The sequence below is a fragment of the Sphaeramia orbicularis genome, chromosome 17 (genome assembly GCF_902148855.1).
Source record: "Sphaeramia orbicularis chromosome 17, fSphaOr1.1, whole genome shotgun sequence".
NCBI classification, from domain to species: Eukaryota; Metazoa; Chordata; class Actinopteri; order Kurtiformes; family Apogonidae; genus Sphaeramia; species Sphaeramia orbicularis.
The window spans coordinates 29,795,521-29,813,748 of NC_043973.1; the positions used below are offsets into that span (position 1 = coordinate 29,795,521).

Below are 18,228 nucleotides of genomic sequence, written 5' to 3' on the forward strand. Positions count from 1 at the left end.
CTCATTTTCCATTCACTGTGCCACTCTGCAAAAAGCATCTCATGAGATTTTGTGACACGACATCCAAAAGTGCCTCTTCCTGCAAACTCGGTGTCAGAATATAATCTTCCTGACAGCAACAGAGCAGAAACAGTGACGTAAATCATTCAATTCCCAGGTTTACTGTGAATAATTGCACATCCTTGCCCTACTATCGCTTCCCACTGTTACGATGGAGGTGATGTCATTTTCATCAGACCACCTGGCAGGTTTCAAGTGGGATGCTTTTTTTGCTGTGGAATCAGAGTAGAAGGAGTGGATAATTCATTAGACACACTGTCTTTGTACTAATGAAATAAGACATCCAGAGAAATTGTAAATTTTACCCAGACATATTGCTGCATGTAGGTCACTGCTCTGCCTTAGACTATGATAAATTATGCTAGTGTCGATGGTATACAGTTTTTAATTAAGTCTCAATGACATCTAATCACGGAACAGGACACATGTGTAATACCATGCATTACACCACAAGTAAAACCTATTTAAATTATGTTTTCATTAGTTAAAGCATAACACGTGTAAGGTACTGTCACACTGAGGACCATGCGTACTAAGCTGCAAACTACTCTCCGTGATGAAACTCATAAGTGCTGGTGCTAATGTCCTCTAATCAGAAATGTTCAGCCCATCTACCTTCAGGGGAAGTCTGGGAAAACACATTAATTTCCACGAAGCCCAAACTCCTTTAACAAAACAATGACTTTAGCTCACAGTGAACGGAGCTTCAGTCAGTTTGTTTGTTAGTTTTAACCTTTTATTAGTCACTCATTGAAATACTCTGAAATTCAAAATTTCAACCTGAGTGTGTTATTAAAGGACATGACAAAACTTTATTACTTTTGTGAAAATGTTTCAAATTTTTGTTATTATTATATAAAGAATCATAGTCAGTGAAGTTACTATATTTGGTTTCTTTACCTGTAAGTGGCAAAAAAAAAAAAAAAAGAATAAAAAAAATCTAAGAAATAAATATCAAAAAGTGCTAATCCAGACACCTGTCCACATCTGCATTATCCCTTTGAACATCATTCCTTACACTCTCAAAAACAGAGGTACGAGATCAGAACATTTATGTACCTATAAGTACATTTTTTAAGAATGTTCTCTCAAAAGTACAATATTGGTCTTTAGGAGGCCAGAATTGCACCTTTAGACTATGAAAAAGGCTCCAAAGTTCTGTAAAGTACAAATGTGTACTATAGGGTACCCTGCAGCATTAAAAACTGTGTGTAGACCATGAGAATAGGCTATAGGCTAGGAGAACTGAACAGTAGGACTAATTATAGTTCAAACATTAGGCTTAGCGCATTATTTATTATATATCATACTGTAATTACTCTATATTATATTTAATAATAATTTGTGTTTTAATTTAATAGCCCAATTAGCTCAATGATAGTAGCCTAATAATTTATTTCGCTTATTAGAACCTCTGATTATTGCCATAATCTCTGTTTTATCAAGTTTTCATTCACACCTCCATGTCTTGATGTCATAGCTTACCTATGCCGTTTTTGTTTTTTTTTCTCAATTAGGCCACCGGTTCAAACTTTAAACATCATGACATTATGAACTATATGAGAGTTTTCTTTCTATGTAAAGTACTTAAGGTACAAAAATGGACCATTTCAAAAGGGTACAGAAATGTCTCTGAAAAAAATACACCCCCAGCGACAAGCATTTGTACCCTTTTAAGTACAAGCTGGTACCTCTGTTTGTGAGAGTGTACATTAGTACCATTACTTCATGGTACCTAACAAAGCAGGTACACTCACTGTTCATGCAGAGGTGGACCTTACAGACCCGGTAGACCACATCAGACTTGAAATTGTTGCCTCGCTGTCCTCACTAGAACTTTTGCTGCCACTGTCTTGTAATGCATGCAGAAATTACTAAAAATAGTCACTTGCCCCATAAAGGGTTAATCTGAACTAGCATGTTAGCACAAAAATCACATATTAATAAATAAAATAAAACAAGTGGTGCCAGGCACACAAAAAAAAAACACCTCTCACATGTATTGTAGCTTATTTTGGCATGGATCCAGCTGATATCATGTCTACAGGGTGGGGAAGCAAAATTTACAATGAACATTTAGTTGTTTTTTCTCAGCAGGCACTATGTCAATTGTTTTGAAACCAAACATATATTGATGTCATAATCATACCTAACACTATTATCCATACCTTTTCAGAAACTTTTGCCCATATGAGTAATCAGGAAAGCAAACGTCAAAGAGTGTGTGATTTGCTGAATGCACTCGTCACACCAAAGGAGATTTCAAAAATAGTTGGAGTGTCCATAAAGACTGTTTATAATGGAAAGAAGAGAATGACTATGAGCAAAACTATTACGAGAAAGTCTGGAAGATACTATTAAAGAAGAATGGGAGAAGTTGTCACCCGAATATTTGAGGAACACTTGCGCAAGTTTCAGGAAGCGTGTGAAGGCAGTTATTGAGAAAGAAGGAGGACACATAGAATAAAAACATTTTCTATTATGTCCATTTTCTTGTGGCAAATAAATTCTCATGACTTTCAATAAACTAATTGGTCATACTGTCTTTCAATCCCTGCCTCAAAATATTGTAAATTTTGCTTCCCCACCCTGTATGCAAGTGCTGATGTCATCATATCAATAGCCTCTATATATATGCCAAGTTTGAAGTAAATTGAAACCAAATTGATGATTTTATAGACATTTGAAATTTCGACCATTATAAGTATACTTACAGTCAATAGAAACTTTGAGGTAGAAATGTCTGCATATTTCTACTTGTAGGGGGGTTGGAATTATTCATTGTGGATTTATTGATGACTTAGTGCTCGGGTAGTTGAGATAATGATGAGTTGTTGTGTTGTTCATTACACATGGGTTGGTCCAAATACACATTGAGCAATACTCAGTGGGTATCTGCACAATTTGAGGATTGGTTTTGCAGGCCTATATAAAGGCCTAAAAAAGGCCTCCGTTGTTAGTCCAGTGAACGGCATCATGCCACGTCTATCACATGAACAACGTCTCCGGGCACTGGGTATGGTGGAGGCCGCTTTGAGCTCCAGTGGTATAGCCAGGCCTATGTATGTATGGGCTGTTCCCAACCCACGATCAGAAACCTGGTTGAACACCACAACACCACAGGCTCTCTTGACCATAGACCACGTTCAGGGGGAGAGAGAGTGACAACTGCCGACGAGGACCGCTACTGTCGTGACTTTGTGTTTGGCAGGTGTCATTTTCTTTTGTTACGTTTTTTGTTTTGAAATTATTCTTGAACTTTAGATTTTTGTTTCTGTATGCCAATATCCTAAACAAATGATTCATATGAAAAAATTCCAGTTTAGGGTTTCAAAATAAAAATGATGTCGAAAAATATGATCTCAAAGTTTTCATTGACTGTGAGTTGAAATGGGAGAAAAAAATTTAAAAAATAAAAAAATTCATAAAAAATGTGAGCTTTGACTTTCTTTTCCCACAATGTCACCACATCTATTGTGGGTCACTGGCAATCTATAAACCCACTTTAGTATGAATTCAACCAATAGTTTTGCTGCTATAGACATGTGTAATTTTGCCCATTATAAGTAAATGGGAAAAAAAAAAAAGAATTTAAAAATTCATAAAAAATTTTAACTGTGACCTACTTTTCCCAAAATATAATCCAATCTATTCTGGGTCACTGGCAATCTATAAACCCAATTTGGTATGAATTCAACCAATAGTTTTACCGCTAGAGTGTTAACGAACAAAGAAATAAACAAACCAAACCAAAAACAATAGAGGGTTTGCACGTTGACGTCACCACTAGTGGAAGTCACCGCGGTTCCGTCCACTGAGTGGCAGAAAGAGGGAGTTGAGTAGCGGCTTTGGCTTGAATACTGCGAAAACTTTAGAACAATCTAAAAAAATGGGGAAGAGCTGGTGTGCCATTGATTGCACAAATAGGTTTAAAAAGCACTCGGAGCTATCGTTTTAGCGGCGACCTAAAGCCAAAGACAGAAGAACCAGATGGATCGCTGCAATTCGTAGAAATAACTGGAATCCAGGCAACGAAACCTGGATTTGTGGTCACCATTTCGTGTCAGGTAATGTTAATTTATACTGTGTTCTTGCGTAAAATCATACCTTAAATTACATATCGTTTTGGCTAACGTTACTTCTTAGTAAAGCTCTTAATGTTGGCATCTGTCATTTAGTTCTATATTTCATAACTGAAACGTTTTTGTCTTCATTTGTGTGATTCTGAACCTTGTGCTCTACATGATTTGTGAACTAGCTTAAACTGAGGCTAACCTAGTTTTCCAAATAAGGGGGTACTCTAGCACAAAGCTGTTGTAGCTGTGTTGGATCCAGTATTTGATGTAAACTCTACTTAAATCTCCACAGTACCAGTAGATCATCCACTCACTTGGGTCAGTACTAAGGGTTCAACTCCAGTAAATCAGTAGTGAACTGTGAGCACTACTGCTGGGCCTTTACCTTGGCAATCACCGCCAAGAAAATACGTCTGCACTGACAGAAAACCTCAAAAACAATAGTATGTTGAATTGAAAGCACTCACCAGCTGTAATCCTCTAATTAAAGATGATGACGGGGATGTAAACAACTCTTTATCTTTTGCATGCTTTCAGCCTTTGCATTGTGGATTTTCCTGGCGTTGAAATCAGGTTCATATAAATGTCAGGATACGTGATTTCCGGCCACATATCAATGTTCGTAGACCACTTGTTGTTTGGTAGCTTGTATGGATCCATGTCCAGTCCAATTGTCTTTACTTTCATGTTATATTCCACATTTTTCCCGGTCTCACTGTAGTTACTGCTGTGCTCCGCCATGTTTGTTTTTGCTGCTCAGTCTGACTTAGAGGGGCGTGGCCCAGGGGGGAAGTGACGTATGTGCATTCCCTCTATACCCCTTGCCTCTTCTTCGGGGGGGTCTGGGTAACCACATTTGCAAGTTATCTGCAGCACACTGGTGTAGTGGTTAGCACTATCACCTCACAGCAAAAAGGTTCTGGGTTTGACTCCAGTTCTCTGTGTTTCTGTGAGTTTGCATGTTCTCCATGGGTTCAGGTACTCCAGTTTACTCCCACTGTCCAAACACAGATTTGAACTGGTTAACTGGTCAATCTAAAACACACATGAGAGTGAATGGTTGCTTGTCATCCCTGTGATAAACTGGGACATGTCACTGGTATACCCCACCTTCACCAGTTGGTAGCTGGGATGGGCTGCAGCCCTGTGACCCTCCAGAGGACTAATGAAAATAAATGAATGAAAACTATTTGCATGAGACTACTATTACCTGTGGATCTCTGTAATTTGTCATAATTACAGAGGTCATCTTGTGAGGCTAATCCTATGTGAATCTACCATGTATATAATTAGTAAAGTAAAAATTCCTCCACAAATTGCATACCATGTTATGACACTGAGGTTGTGTGATAATATTAACCCTGTGATGAAAGGTTAACTCCATTTATTATCCCCACAGGGTAGTTTGGTCTCTGCATTTTACCCATCCTAATACACACAGCTCCTAGCATTAGCATTAGCAATTAGCAAATTAGGAGGAGCGGCTGCCAGTGAAGGCGCTCAGGGACCAACTCCAGATCTTCATTAGTACCTCGACCAATGGCACTGACAGGAGAATTCACCTACTTATACTTGTTTTTGATGGCGTGTGGTGCAAAGAGAGCATTCAGCACAGACAGGCCAGAGCAGGAATGAAACCCACAAGCTCCTGACTGTGAGGCAGAAGGACCAGGCAGTGTACTGTGCAGATGTGTCATAGTTTATGCTCCTTCTGTGCATTTACTCTGCCTGTTTCCTGGCTGAGAATAATAGAGGTTGTGCTTGGATTTATGAAGTGTTTTGGCTTACATTTATGAAGTTCATTTCACAACACAGCATGGAGACCCATTTACTGACAGAGTACCGTACCATACCGTACTCATACTCATACCCATACCCATACCATGCCATGCCATGCCATGCCATGCCATGCCATGCCATACTCATACTCATACCCATACCATACCATGCCATGCCATGCTATGCCATGCCATGCCATACCATACTCATACCCATACCATACCGTACCATACTCATACCATACTCATACCGTACCGTACCGTACCGTACCATACTCATACCGTACCGTACCGTACTGTACCATACCATACTCATACCGTACCATACCATACCATACCATACTCATACCGTACCGTACCATACCGTACCATACCATACCATACTCATACCGTACCGTACTGTACCATACCATACCATACCATACCATACTCATACCGTACCATACCATACCATGCTCATACCGTACCGTACCATACCATACTCATACCGTACCATACCATACCATACTCATACCGTACCATACCATACCATACCGTACCGTACCATACCATACTCATACCATACCATACCATACTCATACCCATACCATACCATACTCATACCATACCGTACCATACCATACCATACCATACCATACCATACTCATACCGCACCGTACCATACCATACCATACCATACCATACATACCATACCATACCATACCGTACCATACTCATACCATACCATACTCATACCCATACCATACCATACTCATACCACACCGTACCATACCATACCATACCATACTCATACCATACCATACTCACACCCTTACCATACCATACTCATACCGTACCATACCATACCATACTCATACCCATACCATACCATACTCATACCATACCATACCATACCATACCATACCATACTCATACCGCACCGTACCATACCATACCATACCATACCATACCATACCATACCATACATACCATACCGTACCATACTCATACCATACCATACTCATATCGTACCATACCATACCATACCATACTCATACCATACCATACTCACACCCTTACCATACCATACTCATACCGTCCCATACCGTCCCATACCATACCATACCATACCATACCATACCATACCATACCATACCATACCATACCATACCATACCAACTTCATTTATAAAGCACTTTAAAAACTTTTCAGCTGGCCAAAGTGGCATACACAAGTTATAAAACAAGATAATAAATAAGTAAAACAGTGATAACACAGGATTCAAAGCGGGCTAAGAACAACAAAATACAACCATCATAAAAACAAAGACAAATTAAAATCTGGTAAAAACAACACTGGAAATCTAAAAAAATGTCTCACTCATTGATTAAAAGCCAATGAGAAAAAGTGTGTTTTTAGACGTGATTTAAATACAGGCAGAGACTGAGCCTGTCTAACATCTAAAGGCAACTGGTTCCACAGCTTTGGGGCAGCAACAGAAGAGACACGTTCCCCACGAAGGTTCTTTTTTGTTAAAGTTAGGTGATAAAAAATTCAAATCTTTTTATTCTGCTTTTTTTCCCCACAATTTCATTCTTACCTTTCTAACCTAAAACTGCAGGCCAAATATGACACATTCCAAATGAACATATTACCACAAATAAAGAAGCTGCATTATTCCTCTGAGCAAGAAAGGTCTCCAACTGCAAGGAAAATTCATCTATTCAATTTATTAATATATTAACATATTGTTCAGCCCTAGAGGCAGACATTTAGATGATAACCTATTATTAGTTACGGTAAATGATACAATGATTCAACATTTTGCTTTGTTTGTCTTTGTGATGTTAATTTGTGTTTGAACTAAATATTCGCTTTGTGTGTTTTTTTTTTTTTGTTTGTTTTTTTTTATTATTGGTTATCAGTAATGCTGGAATGTCTTGCTTATTTTTGTGTGGACCCTAGGAAAGATAATTGTTACTGAGATAATAAAATAAATAAAAGTCTAAATTAGCAGAGGTCCTCACATTACATTAGTCCTGTGTGAATGGAGCTATAGAAGGTTTGGTCGTTCAGTGTTTTTCTCTGGCCTTGGGATGTCACTGAACAACACTGAACTATTGCACATATCCTTGCCCCTTTCCTGAGCCTATTGTCAATGTTTTAGCACTTTTCAAAATGATGCAGTAGGTGGACCTGGGTTCTGAGCAGGGGTGAAGTTACACTCTAAACCAGTGTTTTTCAACCTTGGGGTCAGGACCCCACATGGGGTCACCTGGAATTCAAATGGGGTTGCCAGAAATTTCTAGTAATTGATTAAAAAAAACAACAACAAAAAAAAATTTACTAATGGAAAATATATGGTGAGTTGAGAGAGACAATCACAACACATAAAAGACATGACAAACTGTGAAGCTGAAACTGAAGCACTGTGGTTCTGTTTATCTGTCAAATGTTCATTATGGTCAGTTTCAGATGCTGCAGCTCTTTCATAATTCATAGTTTGAGTTACTGTTTTTTCAATATTAATTGTCAGCCTTGTAAATCACAGCTGGACTGACTGTACATATCCTGACCAAGGAAAATAAAATTCTCACTTTGTGCAGTGATCTACACCTGGCTTTTCTGCCTCCGTCCTTAATAATATACATTATATAGACTAAATGTCGTCTGTTTATTTGCAACATAGTAAAGCAAACTATTGCATGATCAAAAAATAATAAATTTTAGCAAAAAAAAGTCTCTGTTTTGAATGTGTGGGGTCACCAGAAATTTGTGATGTTAAAATGGGGTCATGAGCCAATAAAGGTTGGGAACCACTGCTCTAAACAAATGGTCCTCTTACTGCAGTACCCTTCTGGATTTTTAGCAACATGACTCCAAGGACAGCAATGTGGGCCTTTAGTGTTGGCTATCACTTTGGTCCAGAATGCAATATCTCAACAACAGTTTGATGCACTGCCATGAAAAGTGGCACATGCATTCAGTCTTAATGACTCTCCTCACGTCTCGATACTTCAAGTGCCAGCGGCAGTTTGACATTTTGACAACTGCAGGATGAATAAGGGTGTCAGTTAGTTTTAAACTAACAACTTCATGCACATCTTATTGTAAATCCTGTTATTCTCTCACCTCTCCTTGGCCAATCACTGCATGATGTGGGCATCATTGTCAGCTCAGACAATTCCCACTCCAAGAAGATGAGGGGGAAGGGATTCTGTTTAGCCAACGCATCAGCATTTTAGTCTGATTACACCTTTATCTACGTGACAGTGATGGTCTTGATGTTCTTTGATTTTTCCTTACGACTGAAGACCGTCTAAATTAGTGATTACCCCATAATAAGCTGGAGCTGTAATTTCCATGTAAATCATGCATACATGTTATAAATAGGTAATCACTACATGTTCATGCTACTCATAGTTTTTACAGCTCTCCAGCTTGCTTTATCATCTATCCACCCAAAATGTTATATAATAGCAATAATCTCACATGCTGTCATTTTCCTTTGCAAGAATTTCACAAAAATGTATTCTGACACCATCTGCTGGGGGCTTTTTTTGGGAGTCCAACCCAGGAAATTTTGAGCAAAAATCAAAACTTTTTGTATATTTTGGTGAATTTACTTACCATCAGTTCTTGTCGTTCATGGTGGAAATATCTTGGTTAATGAAAAGGAAAAACACAAACTGAAGCAGGTGATGAAATACACTGTTCCTTCAGATATTCTGTATTATATTCAAATATATATTTTTCTCTACCTAAACAACCATAAAAATGTCCAAAGCACACAGCAAAAAGTATCTACGCAGGTCATTCTTATTAGTTTTATGCTAATAAGTAACATATTTAAAGAGATTGAACTTGCAGCTCCTTATGTAGTTGGAAACTGCGTTGAAAACTTCCAGAGTAAGAACTGCTGATATAACTCACTAACTCAAATACATTTCTGATGCCAATCATATAATGTGTTGCCACTCCTACAAATGTAATCTAATACATTCAACAGTATAATCCAGCTATTCTCATAACTTTGTTGTCTCATCTGAAGTGTTACTTTCGGTCACTACAGGTACAGGGGTTGGACAAAATAATGGAAACACCTTAAAAAATCAACAAAATATAATTTAATATGGTGTAGGTCCGCCTTTTGCAGCAATTACAGCCTCAATTCTCCGAGGTATTGATTCATACAACTTGTGAATTGTTTCCAAAGGAATTTGAAGCCATTCTTCAGTTAGAATACCCTCCAACTCTTTTAGAGACGATGGCGGTGGAAATCGACGTCTTACTTGAATCTCTAAAACTGACCATAAATGCTCAATAATGTTGAGGTCTGGGGACTGTGCCGGCCATATGAGATGCTCAACTTCATTAGAATGTTCCTCATGCCATTCTTTAACAATTCTAGCTGTATGGATTGGGGCATTATCATCTTGAGGTGAAGGTGTTTCCATTATTTTGTCCAACCCCTGTATTTGTTGTCACATTTTCAGCAAAACTGTTATTTGTAGAAACTCACAAATGCTACCAGAAGACAACAATGCTGGATTTACCTACCAGTGCCTTCGGTGTCACCCCCACCCCCACCCCCATTTGAAAATCTGCAGAAAACATTTATGCTTTGAACGAGAATCAAACCCCAGTCTTACACACTGCAGTCTGAAGTGTTACCTATGGAGCTAAATCTCTGTTGGCCTAATTTGACCAATTTGCTATCTGATTGTCTTGGTACTTCTGGGAATGGGACATTCACGTCTAAGCTTCAGGGTTCATTAAGATTAAAGTGTATACTGTGTTGTGAAATATGACCGTAATGCACAGTATGTTCTGTAAACAAAGCAAGCAGTCCTGCTGAGATGGAATATGACAATTCAGAGAAGGATATCACATATGTATGTATATATAACACCCCCCTCCCCCCTTCCAGTTTTTCTGTATCAGCCACTGGACAATGTTTACACAGTAAACGAGTCTATCTACAGAAACAGTAGAGGGTTTTTAAAGGGATAATGGAAGTCTTCTTTTTGTAGAAAAGCAGAACATTGCAAAGGGAGTGGATCAAAATAAGGTTTGGTATTAAAGGAGACTGTATTAAATAAACAGAGGAAATTAGAAACAAAGGGCTGATTCTAATACAGGCCTTCAAATAAAAGCCTGGTACCTGCAACTGTGCCTGTGCTTTTAACGATAAATCCATATAAAAGTCTCCTCCTTTTAAAATCCATGCCTATGAACGTCACCGCGAATCATTTACTTCAAAAACTTCAGTACGATTGTCTTTCCTGTGAGGATAACAGCCTGAACTGGATGCTTACATATCTGTAATCTCTTAAGCAGCTTTTTCTTTTTGTAATACATTTCTTGAAAACTAAATTGCCCCCCCCCCCCCCCCCCCCCCAAAAAAAAAAAAAAAAAAAAAAAAGATGAGTCACAACCACTCAATCAAATTTAGGTCTGGAATAGCATGTGACATTAGTGGTTATTGTCTGTTGTTGCCATGTTTGGATCATTTACATTGTTCTTTCCGCTACAAGCCAATTAATACAAAGGACCTGTTTGGATGAATAAACACATTTTAATACGTGGCGGCTTCAGCCTCAGTGAAGAGTTAGAGCCCTAATTTTACTGCAGACAGACTGTGTTTATGCTCTAGTCTGCAATTGCTCTAGGCTGCTTGAAACATTTTTACGTTCCTCGAAACTTAAAGTGCCCGGGGAGAATAATTTTTTTTTTTTTTTTCTTCACAGCAGAGACTTCCTGTAGAAAATGTGTTTGACATTTCTTTGGTTCTCACTTAAGCCGTGGGGATAAATGAAACACTTTTTGCATTGGTTGTTTTTTATTCCTCACTGGTTCAGCAAACAGGGACTGAACTAGTCTGATGTTGCCCCCGACACAATACACCGTCATTGGGTTTCAGTGGACATATGTCTGTTTGTGATCATATTCTATCTATAGATATTATAGGACAGTGGATGGAAGAACCTGGCAGGTGTGATGTTACACAAAAGCTTTCACCACAGTTCATTTACGGAAACATGACAAGACAAGTCTAGTTGTGCGGAGAGAATCTGACAGCCTATTAGTCAGGATTAATAGGAATTTTCTTTTTGTGACTGGATAATTGGGTCACCAGTATACAGTTTAATTTGGTGTAGATGGTGTTTGCACTGATGGAAACCTGATGTGGCTGAAGCTGTGAAGCAGGCGACAACATGAAGCATACTGTCCTCTGAGAAATCCCTCTGTTTGCAGAAGTTGAGGACATTGTTCAGTTTACAAGAACGCCGTCAGAAAGTTAAAAAACCCAACTGGCACACAGGTATCAAATGCACTTTTCAAAACTGTAATATTTGGCTATTTTTAGAGCAGCACAATAATGTTGCTTTTACAAATAATACAGGGAAAAACCTGCTTAAGCTGCTTATGTGGGGCATGAACTGGCTATTGGGAGTAAACATGCTCTTTTTTACCGTATGCTTGAATCATTTGGGTATATTTTCAGCAAAAACATTGCTTCTTCTTAATAATATAAGAAAAAATCCTTCACATGTAGTTCAAAAAATGGATGAATTCCATTACAGTGGGGAATAAAAGATGACAAACCCTTCAAGATTATGCAAAGAATAAATCAAAATATGCATTTATGTCAATTTTTCATGCAAACATTCCCCTTTACCTTTTCACCTGCTATGACTGGGTTGAGCTGCCTAGAGGAAAACACATAAATATATTTAACAATATAAGGGAATGGCCCATCACTGGTCTGTGGATGCAGAAATGTGACCAAAAATGTAATATCCTCACAAAGAAGATTTAAGTAAAGTAATTTTACTCAAGCCTCAAAGTGGATGTTTTGTGTTACTTTTGATGTAAAAATATATAAAGTACTGTAAGTCTTGTAGCAGTTACCAGGTGTTTGAGTTTTGCTCCTTGTTTGTGTTTGCAGGATGTAAAACTGAGTGGGATGATATCGGATGTTGGCGAAGAGCTGAAGTCGGGCAGGTGGTCAACTTATCCTGCTCTGAAGTTTTCCAGCATTTCTCCAGCAATCAAGGTCAGTTATAACTTAAAGCAGTGTTTCCCAACTTTTTTGAGGCATGGCACATATTTTACATTAGAAAAATCACAAGGCACACCACCAAACAAAAATGTCCCAAAAACTATATTTATTGAAATATAATGCAAATCTAGTCTCAATTTACTTACTCAGTGTAAAACCTGGGCCTGTTTAGTTGAACACAAAGCTGGTATTCTTGCAGGAAATGAAGAAAGACACACACAAATCTTCTTCAATAGCTCTGAGTCTCTCTTTTTTCGTCTTTATAACGGTGATGCTTGAAAAGCCCACCACGCATAGATAGACTGTGGAGAAAGGGAGCAGAACTGAAATAGCTTTGTTGGAGAACTCCTTGGCAGCAGTCACCGCACACTCTCTCGGGGTGGGGGTGGGGGAGCATTGGGGGTGCAGGGGCAACATTGTTGCAGGGTGTTTGGAACAAGAAAGCTAAGAGGGGTGTGTCAGCGACCCCTCAGATGGACCCCCTGACTTACGGATTGAGGTCCGTCGTATAATAGTATAGGAGGCATATCTCCCCCACTCCAACCTGATACCTAGGGTTCGCAGGTAACCAGCTAATCTGCGCATCACTAGTGAGACCCTATTAGTGAAACCAATAGGCTCTTTTAGTCTGCATTGGTATTTATTGATTATCTATTGTTGATTATTTAAATGCATTTATTCGTAGTTGCTTTCAATAATCCTGTATTTATGCACTGATTTATTTATGTTCGTCACATTGTACTTTGGATGTGGGCTGATGTCTGTGGTAAGATGCAAATGAATTGCCCGTATGGGATAAATAAAGTTTTCTGAATCTAAATATGAAGGGGGCTTTATCAACAGAACGCACTGCATCAGGGCCAGTTCACTGTCATTTTTATTTTGCAAAGGGAAACAGGAGACTGTTGTAGTGGATCACTGGTGCGTGTGTAGCGGCTGTACATATACGTTGTGAAAGACTTTCCACACAATTTTTTTCCCCCTTCCTTTTCTGTTTAATCTGGCACACACAAAAACGATATGTCACATGAAAATCATGCAGTCCGTCTTATGAGGCAATAAATAAATAAATAAATAAATCACAGTTAGCTAACTCCGCAATCATACCACGAACATACATAAAGAACATTGCAATTAAAAAAAAAAAAAACATACTCAACCCACAGAAAGCCAATCATGACACTAACACAACGGCACATAACACTCATTCAAATATGACATAAAGAAAATAAAAAAATGTAAAATAAAGACAGGACCAACATGCACGTACTCACCAGGAGAAAAGGACAGCACAACTGCTGCTATCTCCTGGGGTGCACGACCCCAGTTTGCAGGGGAGTGGTGTTCATGTCCCCAAAATAAAATTGTAATTAACACAACAAAGGTCTGCGATGGCAAGTGGAATCCTACACTATATACCTTAAGTCCGTTACACGTGCAGTCGTATGTATCTATATCTATATCACGCTGCTCGCTTAGAGTACCAATCAGGTGAAACTGGATCATTTTCCATGGTACACCTGATGAGTTCTCACTGGCGGCACACTGGTTGGGAAACACTGACTTAAAGGGTACCTGTAGTGAATTTTCATTGCTAGCTATTTCAAAAGATCACATATAATACTAGCGGTTCCATCAGGTGACTTAAGGTATAGCCCGTTGTCAAGTACAGGAGAGTACTAAGTCAGTGCTCCATCAGTCAGACATGGTCAGAGACATACTTCCTTCTTCACAGGCTGTTCCTGCACTGGTAGTTCTGCAGTAATGTTGTATTATCCGATTACCTGGGCTGTGATAGACTGGTTGCTGACCCCGTGCAGTAGACACTAGTCTAAGATCACACGTTATCAGCTGATGCTGGGTCGTGTCCCTATGACGGCAAAACTTACAGCTACACAAACAACAAGCACGAACATGTGCTTTTCATTCAACCTCGCTCACTGACTGCTGCATGTTTACTCACACTTGATCACCTGAAAACAACAATGGTATGTCACTTTCAGCCAGTAGTGGCTGCTCCCCATAGGTTCTGCCCTGGTGCATAATTCACATAATAAAAAGGTCCAGTGTGGTGCATTTTTTTTGACTGAATTGGCGCCTCTCTTGCTAACAAGTAATTCACAAATCACAATTAATGTTGAAAGCATGACCAGCGCAGGTACACTATAATCATCTTTCCAGATTATTTATCTGTCAGGGACCCAGGCATATGGATGTTACTTTCCAATTCAAGAAGAGATGCATTGTACCAGATTTAACGTGACAGTCACTAATTTCCATCTGCAGTCTCTGGGCAGGTAGCCAGAACATCTCATTGAGAGTCAGGAGTAATAAAATCGTACATGAGTGAAATACATAGTATTAGGAATCCTATTTTCTGCCTGTGCACTTTGCTAAGTATAATTACCTTTTCTGGATAATCTGCTGTGCTAATGCAAGTTAGAGCCTCTCTGATGAAAGAGGTCAGTATGAATTATTCATTTATGTTTGTTGGCAAGGTTTATATATGCCCGGGGAGATCTCTGGCAGGAGAAACGATGCAAAATCATGTCTCCTTGGCCTGAGTTATGAAGCAGGATTTTCTGTCACCAATGAGACTACAAAGAGGATGTAAGTGGTTGCAGAAATAATATAATAAATTCAATACTTTCAGATATAGAGGTAGTGAACACCTTTACTTGTTGTTGTTTAATGTAGCAGAAGTTTACTATGCACTATGTTTGTACTAGTTACATAGTATAAAATATACTACTTGATATTTATTCATATACACTCATTAACAAGTAACTTCTATGTGAATATTTAAGTGTTACATAATTCATGTTTTTATCTTTTAAATTGGTAAATGAGGAGAGAATCTACATTTTTGAAGTCTGGGGATGTATATGTTTCAGTTCAAAGACAGACATTATAAAGTTAATGTACAGTCATAAGAAAAAGAACACATACCCTCTTTGGATCCTATGGGTTTACATATTGTGACGTAATAAAAAAAAAAAAAAAAAACATCTGTCCCCCACCAGATTCTAAAATTATGTACATTTAACCTCAAGGGTAAAACAACATACAACCAATTCCACTGTGTCATTATTTATTTAACAAAAATGAAGCCAAAATAGAGAAGCGGGAAAGTCATTAGCAATGAGCGCAGACAAGCAATTTTTTTTGCTGCACATCAATCTGGGAAGGGTTCAAAGGCTATTTCCAAACAATTTGAAGTCCATCATTCCAAAGTCAGAAATATTATTCACAAGTGAAAACATTTAAGACAGTCGCCAGTCTTCCCAGAAGTGGATGTCCCAGCAAATTCACCCCAAGGTCAGACTGTGTAATGCTCAGAGAAATGAATAAAAGCCAAGAGCTACATCCCAGACTTCACAGGCCTCAGTTAGCATGTTAAATGTTCAAGTCGATGACAGTAAAATTAGAAAAAGTATGTGCAAGTTTGGCTTATTACCCCACCCCCTGAAGGGGAGGCAAGGGACATTGTTTTTGGTTTGGTTTGTTTCTTTGTTTGGCTGGTTGTTTGTTAACACTCTAGCAGCAAAACTATTGGTTGAATTCATACCAAATTGGGTTTATAGATTATTAGTGACCCAGAATAGATCTCATTATATTTTGGGAACAGTAGGTCAAAGTTACAATTTCTTATGAATTTTTCAAAAAAATGTTTTCCCCATTTACTTATAATGGGTGAAATTTCAAATGTTTGTAGCAGCACAATTATTTGTTGAATTCATACCACATTTGATTTATAGATTGCCAGTGACCCAGAATAGATCTCATGATATTTTGGGAAAAGTAGGTCAAAGTTAAAATTTTTTAATGAATTTTTAACATCTTCTTATTCCCGCATTTACTTATAATGGTCAAAATTTCACATATCTGTAACAGCAAAACTATTGGTTGAAATCACACCAAACTGACTTTATAGACTGCCAGTGACCCAGAATGGATCTCATTACATTTTAGGAACAGTCGGTCAAAGTTCAAATTTGTTATGAATTTTTAAAATCTTCCCATTTACTTATAAAGGGTGAAATATCTGGGTTTGTTGTGCCTGGCCAAGGTTATTATTGTTAATGAAAACTAACGAAATGACGAAAACTAGAACTGTAAAAACATTTTTGTTAACTGAAATAAATAAAAACTATAATTAAAAAGAAAAAATGATAGCTAACTGAAACTGTATTGTGTGTTTACAAAACTAACTAAAACTCATAAAAATTATAGATAAAATTCCCTCCGTTTTCATCTTTGTCAATGTCAGATTGATATGAAATCGATTTATTTCCCTCAAGCAATTTTAGCTAGCGGCGCCATATGATATTTAACGGTCTGTCACTTCTCGTCACTTATGGTTTAGAGTCGTCTTCTGGTCCCCACTCTACCTGGAAACATGGCGACTAAAGCAGCAGTCCTATACGACGGTGAAGAAGATAAAAAAAAATATGAAGAAACTAAAACTAAGCATTTAGAAAATAACGAAAACTAATAAAAACTAGCAAACCTGCTCTAAAAACTAATTAAAACTCACTGAATTAGAGACAAAAAAGTCAAAACTAAATAAAACTAAACTATAATGAAAAATCCAAAACTATTAAAACCTTGCGCCTGGCACCCCTTTTTTAATCTTGTTCGGACAGGTTGTCAGAAAAAAAAGCCTCTTCTCTCTAACAAAAACATGACAGCACAGCTTAGGTTTGCACAACTGTATATGAACAAATCACATTACTTGTCCAAAAACGTCCTTTGAATCGATGAGACCAAAGTGACGATGTTTGACCATGACGCATGGTCCCGCATTCAACATAAACCGAACACGGCATATCAGCACCAACACCTCATACTGACTGTTAAGCACAGAGGTGAAGGGGTGACGAACTGGGCTTGTTTTTGCAAGTGTAGAACCAGGGAACCTTTCAGTCATTGAGTTGACCATGATGTCCCCTGTAGACCAGTGTTTTCTAGAGTCAAGTGTGACGCCATCTGTCTGACACCTAAAGCTTAGCTGGAATTGGGGTCATGCAACAGGACAATGATCTGAAACACACTATAAAATGTACAACAAAATGGCTAAAAAGAAAAAAAAAAAAAAATCCGGACCTCGTTCTGACTGAAATGATGTGGTGGGCTGTGGACAAACCAATGACGACAAACCTCAATGAACTGAAACAATGTTGTAAGAAAGAATGGACCAAAACTCCACAACAATGTGAGGAGATTAATAAAGTCAAACAGAAAACAATGGCTGTTTCTCAATGTCAAG

The 18,228-nt window shown here is 38.2% G+C and overlaps 1 protein-coding gene across 1 annotated transcript in view; it reads left to right on the forward strand.

The window, feature by feature from the left end:
• Positions 1 to 18,228, forward strand: part of ghrhra (growth hormone releasing hormone receptor a) — a 103,753-nt gene that overhangs the window by 24,470 nt on the left and 61,055 nt on the right. The window contains exon 3 of the mRNA XM_030159384.1: positions 12,846 to 12,953. Within this exon, the coding sequence (XP_030015244.1) occupies positions 12,846 to 12,953 (108 nt within the window). The remainder of the gene's footprint in view (positions 1 to 12,845; positions 12,954 to 18,228) is intronic.